Raw genomic sequence first — 23,628 nt, 5'->3', positions numbered from 1 at the left:
GAGGCACTTCTAAGATAGCAGTATAAGCCCAGCTGAGAGAAATGTGGCTCACTTCCAGTTAAATGAGCACTGTATAGGATTGCAGCTTCTCAGGATACAAAGCGGGTGGGCCTAGCTAATCCTCCTGACCCTTCCAGCATTACGGTATGTTACAACAACCAAAATAAATTCTCTCATGCTACAAACTTACTCTAGAACAATTTATAAACATCATTTAATAATAAACACATTAGTATTCACTTTTGTTATATATACAGGCAGGAAGCTTCCTGATCATTCCTTAAAAAAAAAAAAGTGACAATGTTGAAGGAAAGACTTACATTGTATCAGTGTTTCCTAAGAAATGAAAATGTAATTTTAACAGTTGGAAAACACCAAACCAAACAGTTAAAACAGGATTAAGGGGCACATGAGGCGCGCGCGCGCGCGCGCACACACACACACGTAAAAAAGGTAAATGTAAAAGATCCCTGGACAGTAGGATGCAGAAACGAATGTCTGTCCCCCAACAGCCCCCTGCACAACAATTAAGCTTGTTCCATTAGGAGCAACAGAAGGTTTTTTTAAAAAATAAGCCCAACTGCTGAGGAGGGAGGGGAAGATGTGCAGCAAAAGGAGAGCCGAGGAGGTAAAACCTAACCCTCCACATGTACTGCAATGCCATCAAATATTCATCCCGTGCAGCACTTAATTAGGCTTGATGGGGGCGGGGAAGTATCTCAATGGCTCCAACGAAACAGCATTTTTAAGCCCAATTACTGTGCAAGGGTGTGAGGATCCTTGTTGAGATTACAGATGAGGAGGGAAAGATTAACTAACTGTAAAGAGGGTGTTGACAGAAAGTCTAAATGTGTATGTGCATGTTTCTCTGTGTATAAGGGCTGTGGGCATGATTGAATGAGTAAGTTACTTGTGAATATGCAGCAATTTGCATATGTATAAGAGTGTGCCAGGGGACTCATCCACTTTTTTATGTTAGTCCTGACCATGGCTGATATGCAGCCCCTAGGAGCTTAGACATTAGAAAACGAAACCCTTGGACCCAAAAAGATTCCCTACCCCTGGTTTACACTATGATAATTATGGTTACAGAAATACGTATCCAACCTAGATTCATCAGCTTGTAGCTACTTTCTATGAGTACTGTTTGTTTGGCTGTTTTGATACCACTATTGTGAGAACCCTGGGCTGTTGTTCAAATTGAATGCTGTTGGCAAGCTCGAGATGCAGCCAGAAATTAAGCTGCCATCTCTCATTCCACAGTGCATTCAGAGACATTATTATTACTATCATCATCATCATCATCATCATTTAATATATGAATCACTTCCCATGAGGGATCCTGAAGCAATTTACAATATTACTAGAAGTCAATAACCACGACTCTTAGGTTTCTACTGCAGAAGTGACAGCATAAAGATATGAGATGAAATGCTGGCTGAAGCTAAGTTTCGATGTCCGCCCCCCAAAAGCACCCCTTTCAGTTGAACATGCTATGCTTAGGGATTTCCATGGTCACTTAAGCTCCAAAATGCTGGGAAGTTACAGCTGCTAAGGGCCACATCCTTAGCAATGTTTTATTTAGGCAATATGAATATGGCATGGTATCATATGTTTTGGTTAGTTGAAGTTTCACCACTACCTTAAAGCTTTCAGTGGCAGGGGGGTAGACTTAAGCCCCAGACTTCTCTGTACACCAGAAAATGCAACTGAATCTATCATGCAACCAAAGCTATTGAACTTGCAAGCAATACCCTCCACACAGAATGACAGAGCTAGAAGTGACCTTGTAACTCATCTTTCCTTTTAACCCATTAAGTAAGTGAATAGGCAGGATGTGTTGCACTAGTTGCAGCATGATGTCTCACATGAAGGTAGGTATATAATGTTTCATAGCAGCATTGTGGCAATCATTTTTCGTATCAGGGCCTAGCTCTGTAAATATACACATGCACTAAGTTTGCAGATCAAAGAGTGAACCTTCCTTGCAAGATTCTGAACTTCTTTTTATTTTAATAAGCAGACACCCCACAAAGAATAAGAAAGTAATCCTAGTGTACTGCTGTTTTGATTCTTGTCCCTTGTCACGGAATTTGCTTCTCTCCAAACTGACCACCCCTTCCCAAGTCCCACCCCACCCCCTTTCCCCATTGGGGGAGATATTATGATTAAGTTCAGGATTACAATGAGGGTTTAAGAGGACAAATACTTATTAATTACTTCTATAAAGTGTGTGTATAAACTTAAACGCTTAAATGCGATATTTTTTACTAAGCAGCCAACGACACAAAGTAACTGCAATATTATAGAAGCTGTTCTATTCTAGCCCCTCAAATATGGCATACATTTAAGTAAGTTTGCATATAGTTACAGTGTAATTCAGTAGCCTAAAGCCTGAATTCTTCAGGTGCCATAAACTTTAAGAAATCCTTAGATGCACACACACTCATTCTGCACTATATTAACATACTGTACAGGCTTGTTTCAGGATGAAAACTCAACAACCCCTACTACTCTGCAATGAACAAGGGTTTAAACTGACCTTCAAATTCCCTTCCAACTCTCATCATTTTGTGAATATTATTAGTTGCCAGTTGGGTACTTGAAACATAGAAAGGGTAGCTTCAGTTTGCCTGATCACTTCAGTTGCATAGATTCCATGTCGGAACAAGGAGAGATTCTCTTGTTTTAGTATATAAAATTTTTAGTATATAAAATCGTACCTTCTTTGTTTGTAGCTGGTGCGCCCAACATGCCAGAATATCCAGGTTTTTCTGGGCTGCTCAATAAAGTTAAGACTTTTTTATCTCCAGAGCTCTGTTCTTTATTTTTGTAGTTTGAAAATTCAGATACATATTGCAGAAGACTAAGGGGTAGAAGGGAGATAATATTTACAAATCATGACAATACAAACAATTGATTCTTCATGAAGAGAATAAGAACATACCTCAAACCAGAAGAACAGTTTTACATCAACTCAAGGAGTAAAACCCTAACTTTTGCAAGGGTCTTTGACTTTCTAAAGATCCACTCTCACATAACAGTTGATCCATTTATTTATTTGTGTGTGCGTGCGCAAGTAGCTAGATAATTAGATATTTTCATTCCAGCAATGATTGAAGAAATTCAACCTATTTATTTTATGGTCAATGAATAATCTTAAATGTTAGAAATAAAAGCTTACATGGGATCTCCGCTATTCAGAGCATAATCCTTTGTTGACCATCCACTTCCATCTCTATGAAAAACATCTGAGCCATGTCGAAGAAGAAGGTTTGTTAAATCACGTTTTTTTTCAGAAGCAGCAGTCAACAGTGGAGTTCTGAAACAGAAAGGGCAAGAACGGCTGAATTTTATTGATGAATTTAACTTAGATCTTCTACCCACTGCTGGTTAACAGAACAATACAAACCAAGATCTGCTACACTGAAAATAATATAGATAAGGCAAGGCATCCCTCCACCCAGGTTTGTCAAACTCTGCCAGTAGTGAGTGGGACCAGTGTTGCAGAATTCTCAACTGTGCCTATCTAAATCCAGCACAGGTGTAAGCTACCACTAGTGGAATCCCTGCCACTAGTAGTCAGGGTATACTCACAGAATCTGGTGTTTCGGGGTGGGCGCCTGCCTGATATCAATAGGCAGGGAGTTCCAAAGTGCAGATGCTGCCACACCAAAAGACTGATTTTACAAATGTGGAACATGTATTATGTGGCACCTGTATTAGTGCTGATTCCACCGATCAAACTGGTCAAGTGGGCATATATGAGGTAGGGCGATCTTGCAGGTGAATTGGTCCCAAGTTCCTAAGGGCTTTATATACTAATAGTAACAGCTTGAACAAATCAGCAACCAGTGTGAATCTGAGCACAGGTGTTATATACTGACAAGGTCTCACGCCTATCAGCAACTGTGCTGCACCATTCTGCACTAAATGCAGATTCTGAATCAGGCACAAGGGAAGCCCCACATAGAGCACATTACAAGACTGGAGTGAAGGTGTAAATGGAGGTGTAAAGCAGGTTGCCAAAAAGGACGGAGTAGGAAGCATGGAAATGAGAGTCAAGAAGAAAGCAGGGACATGAAAGGGTGGGCAGCACAGGAAGGAAGTTCCATGCGGATATTCTCTTTTTTTGGTCAAGATTAGGTCAAGATTAGGCTACTATATTGCTACACCAGCAAAGCAACATTTCAGAATGAGATTCAAAGTCTATTCACTGCAGCAGCCTTTGTCCACATTAGCATACTAGTTAAAGGTTGTGAAATTCTACTGCGAGAATAAAAACATGGAGAGCTGGCAATTATTAAGAACAGACCCTACCTCAATCCGCTCCAAAGGGTTGGAGGAACCTTCAAAGCAGATTGCAGGGGGGTCTACAGGGCACGCGGTGGGAGAACTTTTGTTGCAAGAGTAGAAGTAGTTCTGCAAGTGCAATTACTTTCTTGCATACAACCCATAGTCTCTTCATATATTACAATTCATGGGACAGAAACTGCAACAGTTTCTTTAGAAATAGTCCTTAAGTCTTTAGATCAGATAAATGAGCCAGACTGTACCTTCCTGAATTATCTGTGGCATTTACAGAAGCTCCTTCTTCCAAAAGAAACTCTACAATTTCTCGATTGTTTTCTGTGACAGCAACAATTAGAGGAGTATTCCCATCCTGTAAGCATAAAACTGAATTAGCAGACAAAATTTGCAATGCACACATATTTACTGTTTTCCATAGAATTTGAGGACATTTGTCTGTGGACCAAAGTTGTCTGCCTCCAACAGAGCTTGCACAAAGTAAGGTGGGAGAACTCCAAGTCTGAAGGTGAGGGGAGCTCCTTTAGACAGTGTTCTTCAATCCAGAGTTCTCAGATATTGTTGAACAAAAACCCCACCATCCCCAACAGCTTGCTAAGCTGTCTAGGGATGACCGAAATTGAAGTCCAACACAGCTGGGAACCCTATAATATAATATAATATAATAATATAATATAATATAATATAATATAATATAATATAATATAATATAATATAATATAAGGTTCCCAGCTATGTTATATTATATTATATCATAATTAAAATTTATATACCACCCTATACTCACAGGTCTCATTGAAGAATACTGCCTTAAGAAAGGCCTCTAGGGCTTTGTGCACCCAAACTAGTACTATACAAGGTGCTAAAAGCACATAGGATGGCTTCAGGCTTCTTTGAATTACTCTCTTCCCACTTTGGTAACCAACGGCAGGACAGAGCAGCGCCACCCCCTAATTACTCTGAGTAGGTCTCTCTCTTCTCCTTCCTGTTCCCACAGAGGGGGAATAATTTGAATAATATCGTACTCAACCCAGAACCAGCATGCTATGCTTTCACATGAATGCTTGGTAAATTGTACATGTTGCACTTGTTGATTGGGGATGGGTGGGTAATATACAAAAGTTACTCATTACAATGTTCTCTTGCCACAAAAGACAAGTTGCATGCAAGTTGACAACATAAGCAAAATTATTTCTATTCAATAAACCATTTTAACATTCAAAAGAGCATTCAGAAGTAAAAATTATTTTATGGTATTCAGCTAATTTTACTTTACCTCATTCTGTGCTTCAATATCAGCATTATATTTAAGGAGATGTTTTGTAATAGCTATACCAGAATTAGCAGCAGCAAAGTGGAGGGCAGTATTACTGTGAGCATCCACAACATTAGGGTCTGCTCCGTTCTCAAGCAGATAAATTGCACAAAATTCCTGCTGGCATTGTACAGCCTGCAACAATTAAAGAAAGGAAATTAGGCCCACAAATTATGTTAATACAAACAAATATTTAATGCTGTCAGAATTTAATGAAACATGAAGAAATAACTTTAACTTTATAATAATTAACTTGTTGATGGTTGTCATTAACAAAAAAAGTGGTACTAAACTGGCATTTTCAACTAGATATGGCGTTTATAGAATGTGGTATTGTATTACTGCATCATACATACCTTCATTAATGGAGTCTTCCCTTCATTATCACGGAAATTTAGTTGGCATTTGTTGCCTACCAAGAAAGCAACAATATCTGTATATCCACCAGCACAGGCAAGATGCAAAGGTGTTCTGGAAGGCATACCATTAAGTACAATCAATACATCACTCAGAACAGCAAGAGTTTTTTCCTATGTGTTATTTGACTTAATATTTGTTATCTTACACTTTTGGTTTTGCCCATTTCCCCCTCACAACAACCCTAAAAGTAAAGCCTGAGAGATTATTGATTGACACAGTTATTAAACTTCACGGGACAAGTATGGACACAACTTAATAAAGACTCCCCACACCTACTGTTTCTCGTGGTCAATATTAGTGCATTATTTACATTATTTTTTTATTAAGTAAAAAGTTGCAAGAAGTTAACAGGTGCCTGAAAATAGTGAGGCAAGAACAACCCCAAGGAATGTACAGTGGTACCTCGGGTTAAGTACTTAATTCGTTCTGGAGGTCTGTACTTAACCTGAAACTGTTCTTAACCTGAAGCACCACTTTAGCTAATGGGGCCTCCTGCTGCCACTGCGTCGCCGGAGCACGATTTCTGTTCTCATCCTGAAGCAAAGTTCTTAACCTGAAGCACTATTTCTGGGTTAGTGGAGTGTGTAACCTGAAGCGTATGTAACCCAAAGTACCACTGTACTGAAGGGGCTGAATACTCCAAGACTGCTTTACACAATCCCTGTATTCTACCCTGTAAGGGAAACATCATGCAAATGACCAATTATTTCCTACTCAGAAGCATCTTTAGCTGCTGCTTTTAAAGACACATAGTTTAGCTATGCTCCTATTCATGTAATGTTAGGGGCAGACTTTGGTAATCTTTCATAATATGGCCTTCTGTGTGAGCCCAAAATTTGGCACCCCCTAATAAATATTCCCAATCACAAATCTTCTCAGTTTTGCACCCCCTCAGTTCAGCACCCTGTGCAAGGGAACTGCCCGACCCACCCTAAATCCAGATGTTAAGCATTCAAAGGCGTTATGTGATCTTTGCAGGGGTGCCAACTTAAATAAAATATTGGGGGGGGGAGGAAAGCTGTGCCCCGCATAACAGATCACATGGTGCAGCACACATACACATTTGAATGGCAATGCTCTCAAATATTTTATTGGGGATGGCCCAAACGGACCTTGGCCCCTAGGAGTTGGCGCCTATGGATCTTTGGACACAAGTGCACCACTGAAAAAGTGCTCTGGCGTCCAGGATGCAGTGGGTTCAGGGTCAGGAACCAACCAAGGTGGTGTCCGAATTCGTTGCTTAGGGGTACTGCCCCCCCTCAACTTAGCCTACCTCACAGGGCTACTGTGAAGATACAGCGGAGTGACTGCTGCGTATATCACCCTGCCCTTCTTCCAGGGGTGCCAACTTGAATAAAATATTGGACGACAACAGGTAAGCCCCACCCCGCATAATCAATCAACAAGACATGGTGCACACACATCACTTGAATAGCTATGCCCAGCAACTTGGGGGTGGGGGCTGGCCCCCTCAAATATTTTTTGGGGGGGCAAAGTGACCTCAGCCCCTAGGAGTTGGCTCCTACAGATCTTTGAACGACTGAAAAAGTGCTCCGGCGTCCAGGATTCAGATGCAGAGGGTTCAGGGCCAGGTACCGACCAAGGAGGGGACTGAATTCCTTGCTTAGGGGGTACTATCACTCTCTCTCTCTCTCTCGACATGGCCTACCTCATAGGGCTACTGTGAAAATACAGTAACTGTTGCATATATCATCTGGCACTCCTTCAATTGGTGCCAACTTGAATAAAGTATTGGGGAGATGAGGAATGGCCCCCTCAAATATTTTTTTGGGGGGAGGCCAAAGTGACCTCAACCCCTAGGAGCTGGCTCCAGTACGTTTCTGAGCACAATTCCAAGTGTTGGTGTTGACCTTTAAAGCCCTAAATGGCCTTGGCCCAGTATACCTGAAGGAGCGTCTCCACCCCCATCGTTCTGCCCGGACGCTGAGGTCCAGCGCCGAGGGCCTTCTGGCGGTTCCCTCACTGCAAGAAGCAAAGCTACAAGGAACCAGGCAGAGGGCCTTCTTGGTAGTGGCGCCTGCCCTGTGGAATGCCCTCCCATCAGATGTCAAAGAGATAAATAACTACCTGACATTCAGAAGACATCCGAAGGCAGCCCTGTTCAGGGAAGTTTTTAATGTGTGACATTTTATTGTATTTTTGGTCTTTGTTGGAAGCCGCCCAGAGTGGCTGGGGAAACCCAGCCAGATGGGCGGGGTACAAATAATAAATTATTATTATTATTATGGATCTTTGAACCACTGAAAAAGCAATCTCCGGCATTCAGGATGAGAATGCAGTGGGTTCAGGGCCAGGCACCGACTTATAAGGGGACTGAATTCCTTGCTTTGGGATACTGTCATTCACTCACTCACTCACTCTCGACTTGGCATACCTCACAGGGCTACTGTGAAGATACAGTGGAGTGACTGTACAGTGGTACCTCGGGTTAAGTACTTAATTCGTTCCGGAGGTCCATTCTTAACCTGAAGCATTTTAGCTAATGGGGCCTCCCGCTGCCACCGGAGCACAATTTCTGTTCTCATCCTGAAGCAAAGTTCTTAACCTGAGGTACTATTTCTGGGTTAGCGGAGACTGTAACCTGAAGTGTATGTAACCTGAAGCGTCTGTAACCCGAGGTACCACTGGATCTTCAAAGGAAGCAGCAGCAGGCCAAGCTGAGAGCCAAACCGTGTAGTAGTAGTAGTAGTAGTAGTAGTAGTAGCTATATTCCCGAAACAACAACAATAATAATAATGATAATAATAATAATAATAAAATGCCAAGAAGCCTCCTCCGGCTCAGATTCGGGTAGGGGGGAGAGGCTTTTCCGCGGCTCTCCCTCATCACCTGGAGTCCTTATCCGGCTCGTTGATGTCGTGCCTCTGCACGAGCCGCTGCACGTCGCCCAGGCTCCCTTCGGCCGCTGCCCGGTGCAGCTGGCCCAACTCTTTCTTCCGCACCACGTAAGCGCCATCGCTGGCGAGGCACGAGGCGCAGGCGGACACGGCAACCCCGGCGACCGCTTCGCTAGACGCCGCCGACGTCGGATGCTGCTCCGCCGCCCGCCTCTTCTTGAGCCTCAAGATCCCCTTCAGCCTCTTCATCCCTGTCGGCGGAGGCCGAGGGAAGGGAAGTGGGGCGGCGGCGGCGCTCTCGGGGGGCGCAGCCGCCGGCCGACTGGACTCCCTCTCGCCGGGAAACGAAAGCGGCCCCTGACAGACATTCAACGGCCCATTGGCTAGAACTGGAGGTGGTGGTGGTTGGTGGGAGAAGGCCGTCCGCGCGAGCCGCCAACGGCCGCCTCAGAACCGCGACGGTGGGCGGGGCGAGGAAAGCGCGGCTCGCAGCCAAGGCAACGGCTTTTTCCTCAGGGCGGAGCTACGCATGCGCTCGGAGAGAAAGGCTTTCCGCCAGCGAGGTCTCTTCCTTTTAAAGTGGCGCATGCGCGGCTGCCCTTGGAAGTTCCTCGGGTTCTCTTCCTCTCAGCCGCTCTTCAGTGCGCGTGGCTGGGTTGCCACGTGCGTTGCGTGCGAAGCCTCGGTTTGCCCCAGGGTTAAATGAGGAGGACTGCACGCGTGGCTCGAGACAAAAACTCTCTGAGGCTTTATTTCATGTGCTTTGTTTCACACAACTGTGCCCCATAGCTGTCAACGTTTCCCCTTTTTGAGTATTTTTTTTTTATTAAAAGATTTTCTTGTTTTACAGAAGTATGTGTAATGTCTCTCGTATTTTTTCCATGTAACAGTTTTACAAATCCGTTTCATTTGTTGAGACATTAGGGGGAAGAAAAAAAAAGGGGGGTTGGATGGGGGAAATTCCCTTATTCCGAATAGGATTCCTCGCAAGAAAAGTTACAGATAGGTAGCCGTGTTGGTCTGCCATAGTCAAAACAAAAAATTTTTTTTCTTTCCAGTAGCACCTTAAAGACCAACTAAGTTAGTTCTTGGTATGAGCTTTCGTGTGCATGCACACTTCTTCAGAAAAGGGAAAAGTTGACAGCTATGCTGTGCCCATTCCTACGCTGCGTTTGCATTGCACTGTGTGCAACATCCACAGGTCACTATCCTGGGAGCCTTTGTCTTGTTTGGGACCCTTTCTTTTACTGCTGCGTGCCACCCACTTCCAGTGTTCCTGGCGCCCCCGTTGCTTTTGTCTCTCCCCCCCCTCCCATGTCTTGTGTGACACTGTAAACCATCTCCAGTGCTTGACAGTATTGAGTCAGTGGCTCATGTGCTTCTGGCTCGCACTCTTGACAAAGATTTGAGGAGTTCGAGTTGATGGGCTATGCCAAAATGGCAAAACTAACTAGGAAGCTCAGGAATCAAGAAGGGAAGAAATTTAAAGAAAGAATGGGAAATATTTATAATGTATATACAAAATCATTGTAAACAGGTCAAAACATTAGCAGGATTTTAAACACACTTGTAATGTAACAGAATGTATAGACGTATTGATATGCAGTTGAAGTAGAATCAATAGTGCCCATAGAAGGGAGCGGGGTGGGGGAGTCAGGAGATTAAGAGTAATCTCAATAAGTAGATTTGGAAACGATTTTGTTGTATGTTTATATTTTGGAAAATCAAATAAATAAATAAAGATTTGAGGAGTGAAGTTATCACCCCTCTATTATTGTCCATGCCTGGTCGCTCAACCATTGTAAGTGTGTCTTTTCTTTAGCAGATCAAGATGATCAGGTGACAGCAAAAACTGCAAAGTTTTTAACCGGGGGCAATTAGAATAAGATCTATTATTTTATTATCGATGTAAACCCCCAAAATGTATTTTCTATAGTTAAGTTTTTTTACCTCTGTCTTCAGTACACTTTATTGCTATGGCTGGTGGCTGATGCAAATAAAGATTCTTCTGATTCTGATTAATCTTGAGTGCTTTGGGGAGCATTTATCAGGATCCCAGGGAGACCTCGGCTGAGGAAGAGGCTTGTCAGACCACAGAGAACCCCCACTACAACTAAAGATCTGGAAGAACCCACAAAAGTCCCAAGGCGGCCTGACATGTTGAGGCTCATGGGTGTCTCACCCAAGCCCTCTCAGTTACACATTGAACCAAGCCCTTGATCCCCACTTCTCTCCCTTCAGTGCCTTGAGAGCAAAGACAGCAATGGACCTAGTGGGAAGTCCAGAATTGATATAGAAGACCCCATCTGTCACCTTTGGGAACTTACCTGTGATGACTTTGCTCTGAACACATACAGAGAGAGACATAAAAAAGCATGTGGATTTAGGTTGACAACATTATTATAATGTTGAATTTTGACAAAGCTTAAAGTGATTTATATATCACTTTTGTTGTTGTTTAGTTATTTATTCATGTCCAACTCTTCGTGACACCATGACACCATGGACCAGAGCACGCCAGGCACTTCTGTCTTCCACTGCCTCCCGTAGTTTGTTCAGACTCATGTTGGTAGCTTCGAGAACACTGTCCAACCATCTCGTCCTCTGTCGTCCCCTTCTCCTTGTGCCCTCAATCTTTCCCAACATCTGGGTCTTTTCCAGAGAGTCTTCTCTTCTCATGAGGTGGCCAAAGTATTATCTCTACTTAAGATCTTAATGTGGAGCTTTAATGAAGCTTAAGCAATGCAGAACTTTTACACAAGGCTTACTCTGAGGTGAAGGTGAGTACAGGGCTGCCTCTGTTCCTGTTTGGACTACATGTGCAGATAAGTAGCGTAAATATAGCATCCATGCAAAAATGTGTCCGTTTAACTCTCCTGAATCAATCTCCCAGAATGGCCACATTATAATGGTTCAAACATGCTTTCATCCTGGCTGCCTTTGCCCTATTATGCTGCTTTGAACCTTGCTTGCCTTTTGTTCATTGTTTTGCTCATGGATTATATATATCAGAGGCATCTTGGGAGCATACTTATGATTTGGCTGGATTTTTGAAAACGATGTGTTCGTACACTATGTGTAGTGGGAAAGAAGGAGGGACCAGGCACCAGTTTAAAATATAAATATGAGTTGCCCCATTCGTAGATGTCCATTCTTTATTTAATTTCAACCCAATACTTCCTAGTGTGCTATGAGAACCAGAAAAAAGAATCAGTTTTGATAGTTCCACAATGTGTAGGAGCAAAATTATCACACCAAATTATTAATGAAAGTCCTCACTGTAGGTAATGCTCTTGATACTGACAAATAAAAATCCACATTGGGGAAAGCTGTGAGATTGCAGGAGAAGGTGAAGGCAGGAGAAACATTAAGCATCCCCTTCACTTATTGCTCGGTCTTGAAGTTGCACACCTGCAATCCTGTTTTTAGTGTTACCCATGAAAATCAGCCTAGCTTCTTAAGATAACATTTCTACAGCTACATTACTATGACATCTAGTGGGAAAAGTGATGTAGTACGTTTTGCTATAGCTGAGGTTCTCAACGTTTCTGAGGCCATGGCTCTCTTAACCGGCTACAGTCTTTCTGCTCCTGTGAAACTCAGGTGTAGGGCCGGGTTTAGATGAAGAGAGGCTCTAGGCTACTCCAATTGTGAGGCCCCTCCCCACCCTCACAACTAGAAGGAAATGGAAGAGTGTTATAAACAAAATTGAGTGAAGCCAAGGATGATGACGGGTGTAGCCTAGGCAGGCCATCGGCCTTCCTGTTATATACCTGCAGGGACTGACAAGCCATATGACCCTCACCTGAATCTCATAGCTCTCCTGACAGATGAGTTAATCACCTGACAGGTCATTAAAATGAATTTTAATCTCACATGTGAATTCTCAAAACTTTCTTATTTGTTTATTCAATCAGCTACTGCTCTCACTTCATTACAAACAGTATTTCTACCTGCAATATACTTGAACAAACCTGCTCCTCTTCCTATCATAGATATTTTGTTCCCATTTGCAACTGTAGCTGCCTCTGATGAGTTATCATTTAACTCTTGGGGGGGGGGAATTGGCATCAGACCTTATGTGCATGGAAGTTGCCAAATCAATTAACCAACTACGGTTACTGTTAATAGCACCAGTTCTCCTATAACTTGATATTGCTGGATAGTTCTGATGAACTGCAAAAGCATTTTTAGTTTGCTTTCTGTTGCCACCCTGGAACTTTTATTAGTGCCACTTTGTTTTGTACGATTCCTTGCAAATGAAGGAAAAAAACTTTTCTCCTTGTATATGTTGATAATATGATTTTTGTTACTGAGAACAAACAAGAGTGAACAGAAACAAGATTGGGTGCAGGCCTGGCCAGGACATAGGTGTCCTGTGACAAAGGTGACCTGTGTGCTTGCTTGCTTGCTTGCTTGCTTGCTTGCTTGATTAACAGCTGTGGGGAACTTCAAGGTCCCTGCTCTCCCTTCTTATGGTCTTTATATTGGACCTGGAGACTCCAGTAGAGACCATTCCAGGTCAAGAAGGAAGGCAAGTGGGCACCCTATCAAATGACAAGGCAGGAGCTACACAGAACAGGGCCTTTTCACTGGTGGTGCCCACTGTATGGCTCACTCTTTCCAGACCTGCTCTCTTTTGGCCTGTATTTAAGGAGCTTTATGATCTAGGAAGACTTTGGAATAACAGGTTGACAAGTCTTATCAGTCGCTGACATAAGAGCAGATTTTCTTTGCTGTTATTCTGGGCTCCTGGTGCACCAGGGTTTACACCAGTGTAATAGAGTTGGCCAGGATGAAAGAAGGGATACAATTTATGAGCTTTCTCCATTATGTGCACAGCAGAGGGTGTTCAGTCAACAGTGGAAAGGCTGAGCTGAAGCGTTTCCTGCTGGTTACCTGCTTTCAGCAATAGGGGTCGCTGTTTGGTAGTACCCAGTTGGTTAGCTGTCAGATTCTAGAGCTCCCTATTGGTGGCTCTTAGGTAATTCCAAAAATACAGAGTCCACTCATAAAACACAGTGTTCGTTCATAAAGCAGTAACATAAATCTCCATTGCTACATATTGGGTGTGTATTTCAGCGGTTTAACGTACAGGTTTAAGGCCATGCTGTAGTGTAGTGCTTATGCGACTGTGAATAAAAGGTGGCTGGGCTCATCGTCCCGGGTTTTTTGGGGGGGGAGGTGTTAGAATTCCTGCTCCATGATTGCAGTCATGGGATTGTTGTCTATCTCCTGAGGGTATATGTTTTGACTCCACAGAGTGGGAAGTGATGGAGACAGGATGTTTGTGTTAAGCCTTAGCAGAATTTGTAGCTTTTATAATAGTTTTGTTATTCTGTCCATGGTGATGTTTCCACTTGTTAATGCACAGCTTTTTAAAAATGCTCCGTATTTAACATATTAGCTGTGCTCACCGTAGTCTTTTTAACCTGACCTGGAACTATGAATTGAAATAATCATAATATTACCACCAACCTCTGTTTCCACTTTTCATGTGGTGAGTGCTGTTGTTTATGGAGTGAAAATGGCACATCCACATGGGAATGCTGATATTTGCAGAAAAGTAGAAATTCTCTTTTTTTAAAAAAATGTGAAAGGTAGATAGAGCCCCAGAAAAGGGAATTCAGACTGCCTTTGTATGTACTTATGCATGGAAGTGAGAGCTGGACCATAAAGAAGGCTGATCGCTGAAGAATTGATGCTTTTGAATTATGGTGCTGGAGGAGACTCTTGAGAGTCCCATGGACTGCAAGAAGATCAAACCTATCCATTCTGAAGGAAATCAGCCCTGAGTGCTCACTGGAAGGACAGATCCTGAAGCTGAGACTCCAATACTTTGGCCACCTCATGAGAAGAGAAGACTCCCTGGAAAAGACCCTGATGTTGGGAAAGATGGAGGGCACAAGGAGAAGGGGATGGCAGAGGACGAGATGGTTGGACAGTGTTCTTGAAGCTACCAGCATGAGTTTGACCAAACTGTGGGAGGCAGTGGAACACAGGAGTTCCTGGTGTGCTCTGGTCCATGGGGTCATGAAGAGTCGGACACGACTAAACGACTAAACAACAACAACAACAACATGTGCAGAGCATGGGATTGGAGGGTGGGGTGAAAGGAGCACATTGAGGCCACTACGTTGCTGCCATGCCAGCTCCACCCTTTGCTTTTCTCCCAACCTCCCCTCTGCTTTTCTTAGGCGGGAAGCTGTCCAGCTCTGAGCCTGAAAAGGAAGAGATGTACAGTCGTACCTCAGAAGTCGAACGCTTTGCGAGTCAAACGTTTTGACTCCTGAATGCCGCAAACCTGGAATTGAGTGTTCTGGTTTGCGAACGTTCTTTGGAGCCCGAACGTCCGACTCAGCTCCTGCAGCCAATCGGTAGCTACGCCTTGGTTTCCAAATGTTTTAGAAATCGAACAGACTTCTGGAACAGATTCCATTTGACTTCCAAGGTATGACTGTATTTGAAAGTTTGGATCAGGTTGGCCTCCAAAACGTTTTCCTTGTCTGCCAGGAGGTTGAGGACAGATGGCAGAAATAGGTTGGCACTTGACCAGCTAACCCATACTTTCAAAGCTGCCCACTTCGTAGTGGCATCTAGATTACAGAAACCCTGGTGATTTTACTGCTGTGCTGTTAGCTTTTCAAAAGGCAGCTAGAGAACCTTTATTCCAAATGATATTTTGTTGCTGACTTGAATGCAACCTGTTGATGTTTCTGATGTCTCTCTGTCTCTTCTGCGTGTTTTGCTATGCCATCTATTTTTTATTGGATAAGTTTTACTGTTTTGTAGCTGTTTTTTAATATCTTATATTTAAAAAGCAGGGTAAAAATCTAGCTAAATAAAATAAATACTAATTAAGTAAACCATATCAACCTGGGTGCTGTTTTGGTACATCCTTCTAAGGAGGTGTAATCTGCTATAAACTCATATTGGCCTGGTTCACATGTAATCCTAAACCATGGTTTATGAAACTAAACCATGGCTTTGCATTGTGTGTGAACCCAGTCCAGTAGCTTAAGGTTGATGGTTAATCAAAATTTGTAGGTGGTTTATACTTAATATTAACCATAGCCTAGCATTATGTCTGAACCTGGACCTCCTCCTCAGCTATGGTTAGGGAGCTGTCATGTAGCCCAAAACCTACACAGCCACAAGTAAAGAGCCATAAAAAAGTCAAAATGCTTTCAAAACTTGCCTGATCTGAATGATGCTTTTAACTATTCTGTGGTATATTAAAAAAGGGTAAATTATAGTCTAACCAATGCCTCAGTTTTAACTTTGCTGTATAAATGAGACAACTGAGTGGATCACTTTGGTGTGTTTTTTTGGGGGTGGGGTTGAATATATACACACACACACACACACACATACACACACACACATATATATGCATGTCATTTTGGAAAATTAACCCAAGAAAACAGATTCTTCTTCAAAGAGATTGAGTGGGAAGTAAGGAATGAGCATGAATCTGATTATTTATTTCAAGGAGTGAAATGTTAATTTTATTTGCCTCCTGACAATGCCTTTAAAAGTTTTAGTTGAGAATCTGAATTGCTATTATATGTGGTGTAGATATTTATTGCCACCTACTGGCAGAAACATAGTGTTTTACACCCTTGAAATATTATGTGTTGTGATTTTTTTGTGGCACTGACAAATATTATTTCCTTAAAGTCAAAGCAAACCAATTTATATTTTAAGAAGCAATGCAGCAAAATTTTGAGCTTCTGAAATACTTGTGTTTCCCTCTGTAGATTACATTGGGCTGATGTCTAGAGGTATCATTTCCAGTACCACTTAAATGTATGTATTCCCTTCCCCTGTACTGATAATGGTTAATTCAGATGCAACGAGCCATTTACTGGAGCACATTTATATTATAAAAAGGCAGGGCTAGTAGTCTTCCCATCTGAATCTCCAAATTAGCTGCAAAGCATTAATATGATCAAATATTGTGCTTAGTTACAGTGACATAAAAAACTATAATATCTCATAAAAGCACAGATGATGGTATTACCTGTAGTTTCATTGCTAATTTGGAAGTTGTGCTTGTATCTGATATAGTATACCCTGTTCCTTTGTAGACTGCAGAGCACAGCCTTCTGGTGACTTGTTCTCTTAGTCAGCATCTAGGCCACAGCTCAAGGCTAGGGATATGGTGACACCTACCCACTAAAAGGGACCCGGGTGGTGCTGTGGGTTAAACCACAGAGCCTAGGACTTGCCGATCAGAAGGTTGGCGGTTCGAATCCCCGCGATGGGGTGAGCTCCCATTGCTCGGTCCCTGCTCCTGCCAACCTAGCAGTTCGAAAGCACATCAAAGTGCAAGTAGATAAATAGGTACCGCTCCAGCGGGAAGGTAAACGGCGTTTCTGTGTGCTGCTCTGGTTTGCCGGAAACGGCTTAGTCATGCTGGCCACATGACCCGGAAGCTGTACGCCGGCTCCCTCGGCCAGTAAAGCAAGATGAGCGCCGCAACCCCAGAGTCAGCCATGACTGGACCTAATGGTCAGGGGTCCCTTTACCTTTACACACTAAAAAGCCATTTCACTGTAGAGCATGAACGCAGTGTTTCCTCTCCCTTCCCTGCCTTTGAGCATTGCCAATTGCTGTTAAAAGATGTAGTGTTCCGGGTCCTCGTGAAGCATGACCTCCGAGGCCTTTGCGAGGCCTCTGACACGACTTCCGGGGCTTCCAGGTGCTGCTTTAAGTTGGCTAAGTTCTCACTTAGCTAACTTAAGTCTCCAGTTAATTCCCCACTTAGCCCACTTAAGTGCCCACCCAGCCCACTCAAGGACCCACTTAAGTACCCACCATGCCCACTTAAGTGCCTACTTAGGCCACTAAGTGCTTCTTGCTATTTCTGTGACAGCTTTAGAGCCTTCTGAGGCATTCTGGCGTGAAGAGCATCGCCCACCACCCATTGCTTCCAGCACGAGGTGTGTGTGTGCAGGGAAAAGGACGACTTGACTTGATCTTCTTAGGACCTGCTGGGGTTACACTGCCTAATGCTGAGCCGTTAGCAAGTGCCTCCTCAGTACATCTTCACAGTGAGCTGGCAATAAAGCTGCGCACCAGCCTATTCCTGGGGCTTCAAGCTATGGTGGAGTTGCCCCATAGAGGGGCCATTTGCTTATCTACCCGCTCTGGACTCTAAAGAGTTACACACCCACAGCAGAAAACTTGATTGTGTTTAACTGCTGAATATTGTAAGTAATAGTTAAAATACTTTAGATCTTTTATACCAGTTCTTGTCTCTCAAGTCTTCGCTCCACGGAGTCCAGGCAATTGCTGCTAAGTATTAGTGTTTCGAAGCTTATCCTGTCCCTCAGTGGGCCATGTATTTCAATGTAAGAATAACAGGAATACAGTGGTACCTTGGTTTAAGAACAGCTCCGTTTATGAACGACTAGGATTAAGAACGCTGCAAAACCAGAAGTAGGTGTTTTGGTTTGTGATCTTTGCCTTGGAATAAGAACATGTTTCTTTTCCTGTTGAGTGTGTTCCATTTGTAAATTGAGTCCCCCGCTGCTGTGGGAAAGTGTGCCTTGGTTTAAGAATGCTTTGGTTTAAGAATGGACTTCCAGAACGGATTAAGTTCGTAAACCAAGGACCCACTGTAATAACAATGCACTGTCATTATTTACATCCCACTTTTATATTGAAAATGCATGAAGCAGCACATGGCATGATAGATCTGGAAATATGCCAAAAGTTGTCCTAGTCGTTCATCAGTTACGTATATGACTTCGCACCTGTTGTTCTGCGGTTGTTTATCATAGACAAATCTTTCTTCTTTCATGTCTGAATATTTCCTAGTCCATTCTTATGATTGCTTCATTATAGCATACTGCCATTAAAGCTGCCTTGAGTCTCTGTCAGGGGAGGAAAAACTGGGTATAAACATAAAATATAAAATAATAACAATACAGTGGTACCTCAGGTTAAATACCGGAGGTCCACTCTTAACCTGAAACTGTTCTTAACCTGAGGTACCACTTTAGCTAATGGGGCCTCTTGCTGCCACTGCGCTGCCAGCAGGCAATTTCTGTTCTCATCCTGAGGTAAAGTTCTTAACCCAAGATACTACTTCCAGGTTAATGGAGTCTGTAACCTGAAGTGTTTGTAACCCGAGGTACCTCTGTAATAGCAGAAATCAAGAGAATTTTTTATGGATAACCCCAAAATGCTGTTTAAAACCTTTTCTTCATTTGGCATGAAAAAGACCAGGTGCACTACTTGATTTTGTCTGCAGGTACCACTCTATTCCTGCACATTTGCTGTTGCAGCTGGTTCATGTTGTGAACTTCAGTGAATGTTATTACATTTGAATCCATTTCTCACTACTAACAAGGAAATTAGAACTGGACATGATTTCTGCCTTCAGCTGCTAATCACAATTTTTTTCGCCTTTGGTGGGAATACAAAATGGAATATGAAGATTTAGTGAGGGCATAAATCATTTTCCATACCGATGAGTAGAGCATAAATGGTGACAATTATTTTACAAAGAACCCTATTCAGTACCTAGTAGTCGTATACCTGGTATGTAAATACTGGCATCTCTCCATTTCTACAGGTGCTTCTGTCATTCTTCCACCGAAAACTGTTTGATAATTTATTTATTACATATTTATACACAGTTCCTCACAAAATGTATCACAGAGGGATCCGCAAAATTCTTAAATCAACGATAATCATGCAAACACATTATATAATCAACAATACGTCTTGCACACTCAATTTAAAACAATCTAATCAATTTTAAAATAATAATCCCAACAGCAGAGTAAAATACTAAATGTCTGCAAGAATGAAACTGTTTTCACTTGGCACCTGAACAGTCCCAAATTGGATGCCGGATGACTTTCTTGGGAAGAGAGTTCAACAACTGGGGTCCCACTTGTTGAAATAATGGCAGTATTCTGAGAAGGTCTCAGTAGGCACCCAGACAGGTAGAAATGGCACTAGATCAGTGGTATACCATCTACTTTGCATGCAAAAGGTTCCAAGTTCAATTCCTTTTTGGTGGCAAGGAAAAAAAATTAGGTACATAATGTATACCTATTTTAAAATTATCTGCAATATACTTTCTATGGCCATCATACGTAGGCAAAGTGGTGGGGTATATATTAGAGTGGAGGAGGTGGCTAGATTTCAACACATTATTATGATCCCCATGTTATCCTGTCACCATTAAGGGGCCCAGTCCTGGGAGGATGTAAGGTAAAAAGGTAAAGGACCTTTGAACAGTTAAATCCAGTCAAAGGCGACTATGGGGTTGCGGCGCTCATCTCGCTTTCAGGCTTAGGGAGCCGACATTTGTCCACAGACAGTTTTCTGGGTCATGTGGCCTTCATGACTAAACCGCTTCTGGTGCAATGGGACACTGTGACGGAAACCAGAGCGCATGGAAACGCTGTTTACCTTCCCGCCACAGCGGTACCTATTTATCTACTTGCACTGGTGTGTTTTCAAACTGCTAGGTTGGCAGCAGGTGGGACAGAGCAATGAGAGCTCACCCCGTTGTGGGGATTTGAACAGCCAACCTTCCAACTGGCAACCTGAAGAAGCTCAGTTGTTTAGACCACAGCACCACCCACATCCCTGGGAGGATGAGAACATTAACGTAGTACAGTCATCCTATCGAGCCAGCAAGGGAGCTGAGCTGTACATTGTGATTAGTATCAGGAACCTGCCCTGGTGTCAAGGGCCACTGTTTATGAATATAGGACAGCAAAGCCTTTTCTCATCTCAAGTCCTGCATCTTAATCTTGTCAATGGTTTCCCCTGATTTAAGTCATTATTTTCGATAGCATGATTCCCTGGCATAGCAATGAACAGTCTTCTGTATTTATTTATTTTTGCTATGAATACACTATAAGCTCAATTTATGGTTACGTTTAGTGGCCACTTACCCCCCCCCATTTTGCAGATACATACATACAGTGGTACCTCGGGTTACATACGCTTCAGGTTACATACGCTTCAGGTTACAGACTCCGCTAACCCAGAAATAGTGCTTCAGGTTAAGAACTTTGTTTCAGGATAAGAATAGAAATCGGGCTCCGGCGGTGCGGCAGCAGCGGGAGGCCCCATTAGCTAAAGTGGTGCTTCAGGTTAAGAACAGTTTCAGATTAAGAACGGACCTCCGGAATGAATTAAGTACTTAACCTGAGGTACCACTGTATTAGATCTCCCATTAGCAATATCAAGAACATGGGTTTAAAGTTGCCATACCTCTGGCAAACCAAGTAAACAATTTCTTTTCTTAATGGCAATCGATAGGGGTGGATAGAGAACGGAGGAAGAGTTGGTAAAATATGTTGTTAGTTACTTTGTTGAAAAGAAGTCTACAGTACTGTATCTTCTTTTCCAAGAAACTGCAGGACAGTCCATTAACTTTAATACCTTTTCAAGAGTCTACTTTAATTATTGCATTTCCTGCCTCTGAGGGCAGAGTGGGCTTTGTACCCTGCTGTTCTATTCATTTTACGGACTTCAGAGTTTTTCTGTCTTTGTTCTGTCTGAAATGATCAGCAGTAAACTCTAGACATCAGAGAAAGAACTTAGGGATTGATGCTGGAACCATCTGACGTGTTATTTTTAGCTGAGTATATAGTTATCTATAACTACAGATAATAAAAATGGGAAAATGCAGAGGATATTGCAGCATAAACCATATTTGCAGTAAGAGACCATCCAAGTATGTGCAAAACGCTCAGCTGCAAAAGCTACAACATAACTTTCAAACTCCACACAATTTTATCAAGATCATCCTGGTCGTCCCCATCCCCCCCAATAGCACAGTAACCATATTTCTTCCAAAGTATACAGAAGAATGAGTGACAGTCAATGTTAGTGATACATAGAGTAAACTCTCAATCTAAGTATTATTAATTTTGGATACCATGCACAGAGTATCTGTTTTGCTTGCAGTCTGAAGCAGGATCAGTTCACCATCTGGATTAGTAAGCAATTCTAAAAGATGCTTGGCACCAGACAGCTGTTGTGAAAGAGATAACTGCATTAAAGATCACCTGAGAACGTTGGAATAGTTAAACATGGAGGGCTCAACCAAGCAGGGTCTGAGAGGTTATCATTTTCCTTTACTAGGGAAAACCCACTCTTTTAGCTCTAATAAGAACAAACAGAAATTGGCAAAAACAAACAAAAAAAACCCCAATTTCCATTTACTCCAATCGAGCACTAAGGAGCAGTTTTCCCTGATGGAAAGCGGTGGGAAAGAGGAAGTGTGGCTAAGCCCTAATATAGGACCCTGAGAAAAACCAAGAAATACAGTGAGCTCCACAGTGCCAGCGTAGGCGCTCTGGAACAACTGTGTCAATAGTTCGCCTCATTTTGCTCTTCCACAGTGAGGGCAGATCTTAGGGAAAAGATAAATAATTTTGTTAGCAATTTCATATTTGAGATCTTTCTAAACTTGTGGGTGATGCCATCAGGACCTAGTGCTATAATCCTCTGCATCATTGTGCATGCCTATTTATGTATACCAAATAGGTACATAATTTAGATATGAAGTACAGTGGTACCTCGGGTTACAGATGCTTCAGGTTATAGATGCTTCAGGTTACAGACTTGGCTAACCCAGAAATAGTACCTTGGGTTAAGAACTTTGCTTCAGGATGAGAACAGAAATTGTGTGGCGGCAGTGTGGCGGCAGCGGGAGGCCCCATTAGCTAAAGTGGTGCTTCAGGTTAAGAACAGTTTTAGGTTAAGAACGGACCTCCAGAACGAATTAAGTTCTTAACCCAAGGCACCACTGTAACCATATTTTTCCATGTATAAGACTAGGTTTCCCCCCCCCCTAATAAATTTTGCCAAAAATTAGGGGGGCATCTTAAACAAGGATAGTGCTGAGGCCATTTTCTTAAATCTGAGTCCCCCAAAATAGGGGGCGTCTTATACATGAGGGCATCTTATAGATGGAGAAATATGATACTATATGTAAGGATGTGGTCCTCAAAACAGGCTGTGCAAGACTATGCCCTATATCATTGTGACACATGCTGGTTATTTCTGTGTCTTACCACTGGAAGCTGCAAGGGCCAGAGGCAGCAAACTTTGGGTCTGTGTCCAGCTGCCTTGGAACTTCTTGAAAGTGAAACACCGTTGAAATATACTCAGAGTCGATAGTGGATTTCATGTTCTTTATTTAGCTCATAGTGGTGAGGAGGAATGAAAGTTTCCCCAAAATATCTGCTTTATATACATTTACACAATGGGCTGCATGTGATTGGCTAATACCGGGATTCTCCTGTAGGCCAATCAGGTTGTGGATTCTTCCACCTGGAGCTGGATTGGGTGGTTCCTGCAGACCAATCATACTGCTGCATTGTTCTAGGACCAATCAGACCCTGCACTCTGAATCCTATTGTTCTAGGACCAATCAGACTGCTGCATTTTGGATCCTATTCAACTCAGTACATAACAACCGTTAAGGCTTTAGTCTGGTCCCAGCTACCTAGGCTGAGATTGGGTTGCCCAAGACAGGAAGGGCTATAAAGGACTTGCTATTTGGGCTGGGCTTCAAGCAAAGGTTTTCGGGACTTTGGTGTGTTTCTGTGAGGTCCCTGGCTCTCATTCCTTTTTCTCAGGATGCTGAAAGGAAAAGGGGAGTTCTGCTCTTAGATGGGCATTGAATGGCATGAGATCATCCACAGCAAAGGAGGAGGAATCTGCAGAACTTGGGTTCCAAAC

General features: G+C 42.8%; 1 protein-coding gene across 14 annotated transcripts in view; it reads right to left on the bottom strand.

Annotated features, from left to right (window-relative positions):
- Positions 1-9,431, bottom strand: part of ANKRD26 (ankyrin repeat domain containing 26) — a 56,644-nt gene extending 47,213 nt beyond the window's left edge. For all 14 annotated transcript variants that reach the window (XR_014539236.1, XR_014539237.1, XR_014539238.1 and 11 more), the window contains exons 1-6: positions 8,894-9,431; positions 5,980-6,094; positions 5,585-5,758; positions 4,557-4,663; positions 3,185-3,322; positions 2,724-2,866 (exon numbers count right to left, since the gene is read on the bottom strand). Coding sequence is in view for 11 of the 14 variants with exons in the window: in XM_083574280.1 (XP_083430406.1) it covers positions 2,724-2,866; positions 3,185-3,322; positions 4,557-4,663; positions 5,585-5,758; positions 5,980-6,094; positions 8,894-9,150 (934 nt within the window). In the remaining 3 variants the exon portion in view is untranslated. The remainder of the gene's footprint in view (positions 1-2,723; positions 2,867-3,184; positions 3,323-4,556; positions 4,664-5,584; positions 5,759-5,979; positions 6,095-8,893) is intronic.
- Between the last annotated feature and the right edge of the window lie 14,197 nt (positions 9,432-23,628).

The sequence above is a fragment of the Podarcis filfolensis genome, assembly GCF_964270895.1.
Source record: "Podarcis filfolensis genome assembly, chromosome: 10".
NCBI classification, from domain to species: Eukaryota; Metazoa; Chordata; class Lepidosauria; order Squamata; family Lacertidae; genus Podarcis; species Podarcis filfolensis.
The sequence above is the reverse complement of the archived record's forward strand: the minus strand, read 5'-3'. Positions and strand labels throughout refer to the sequence as shown.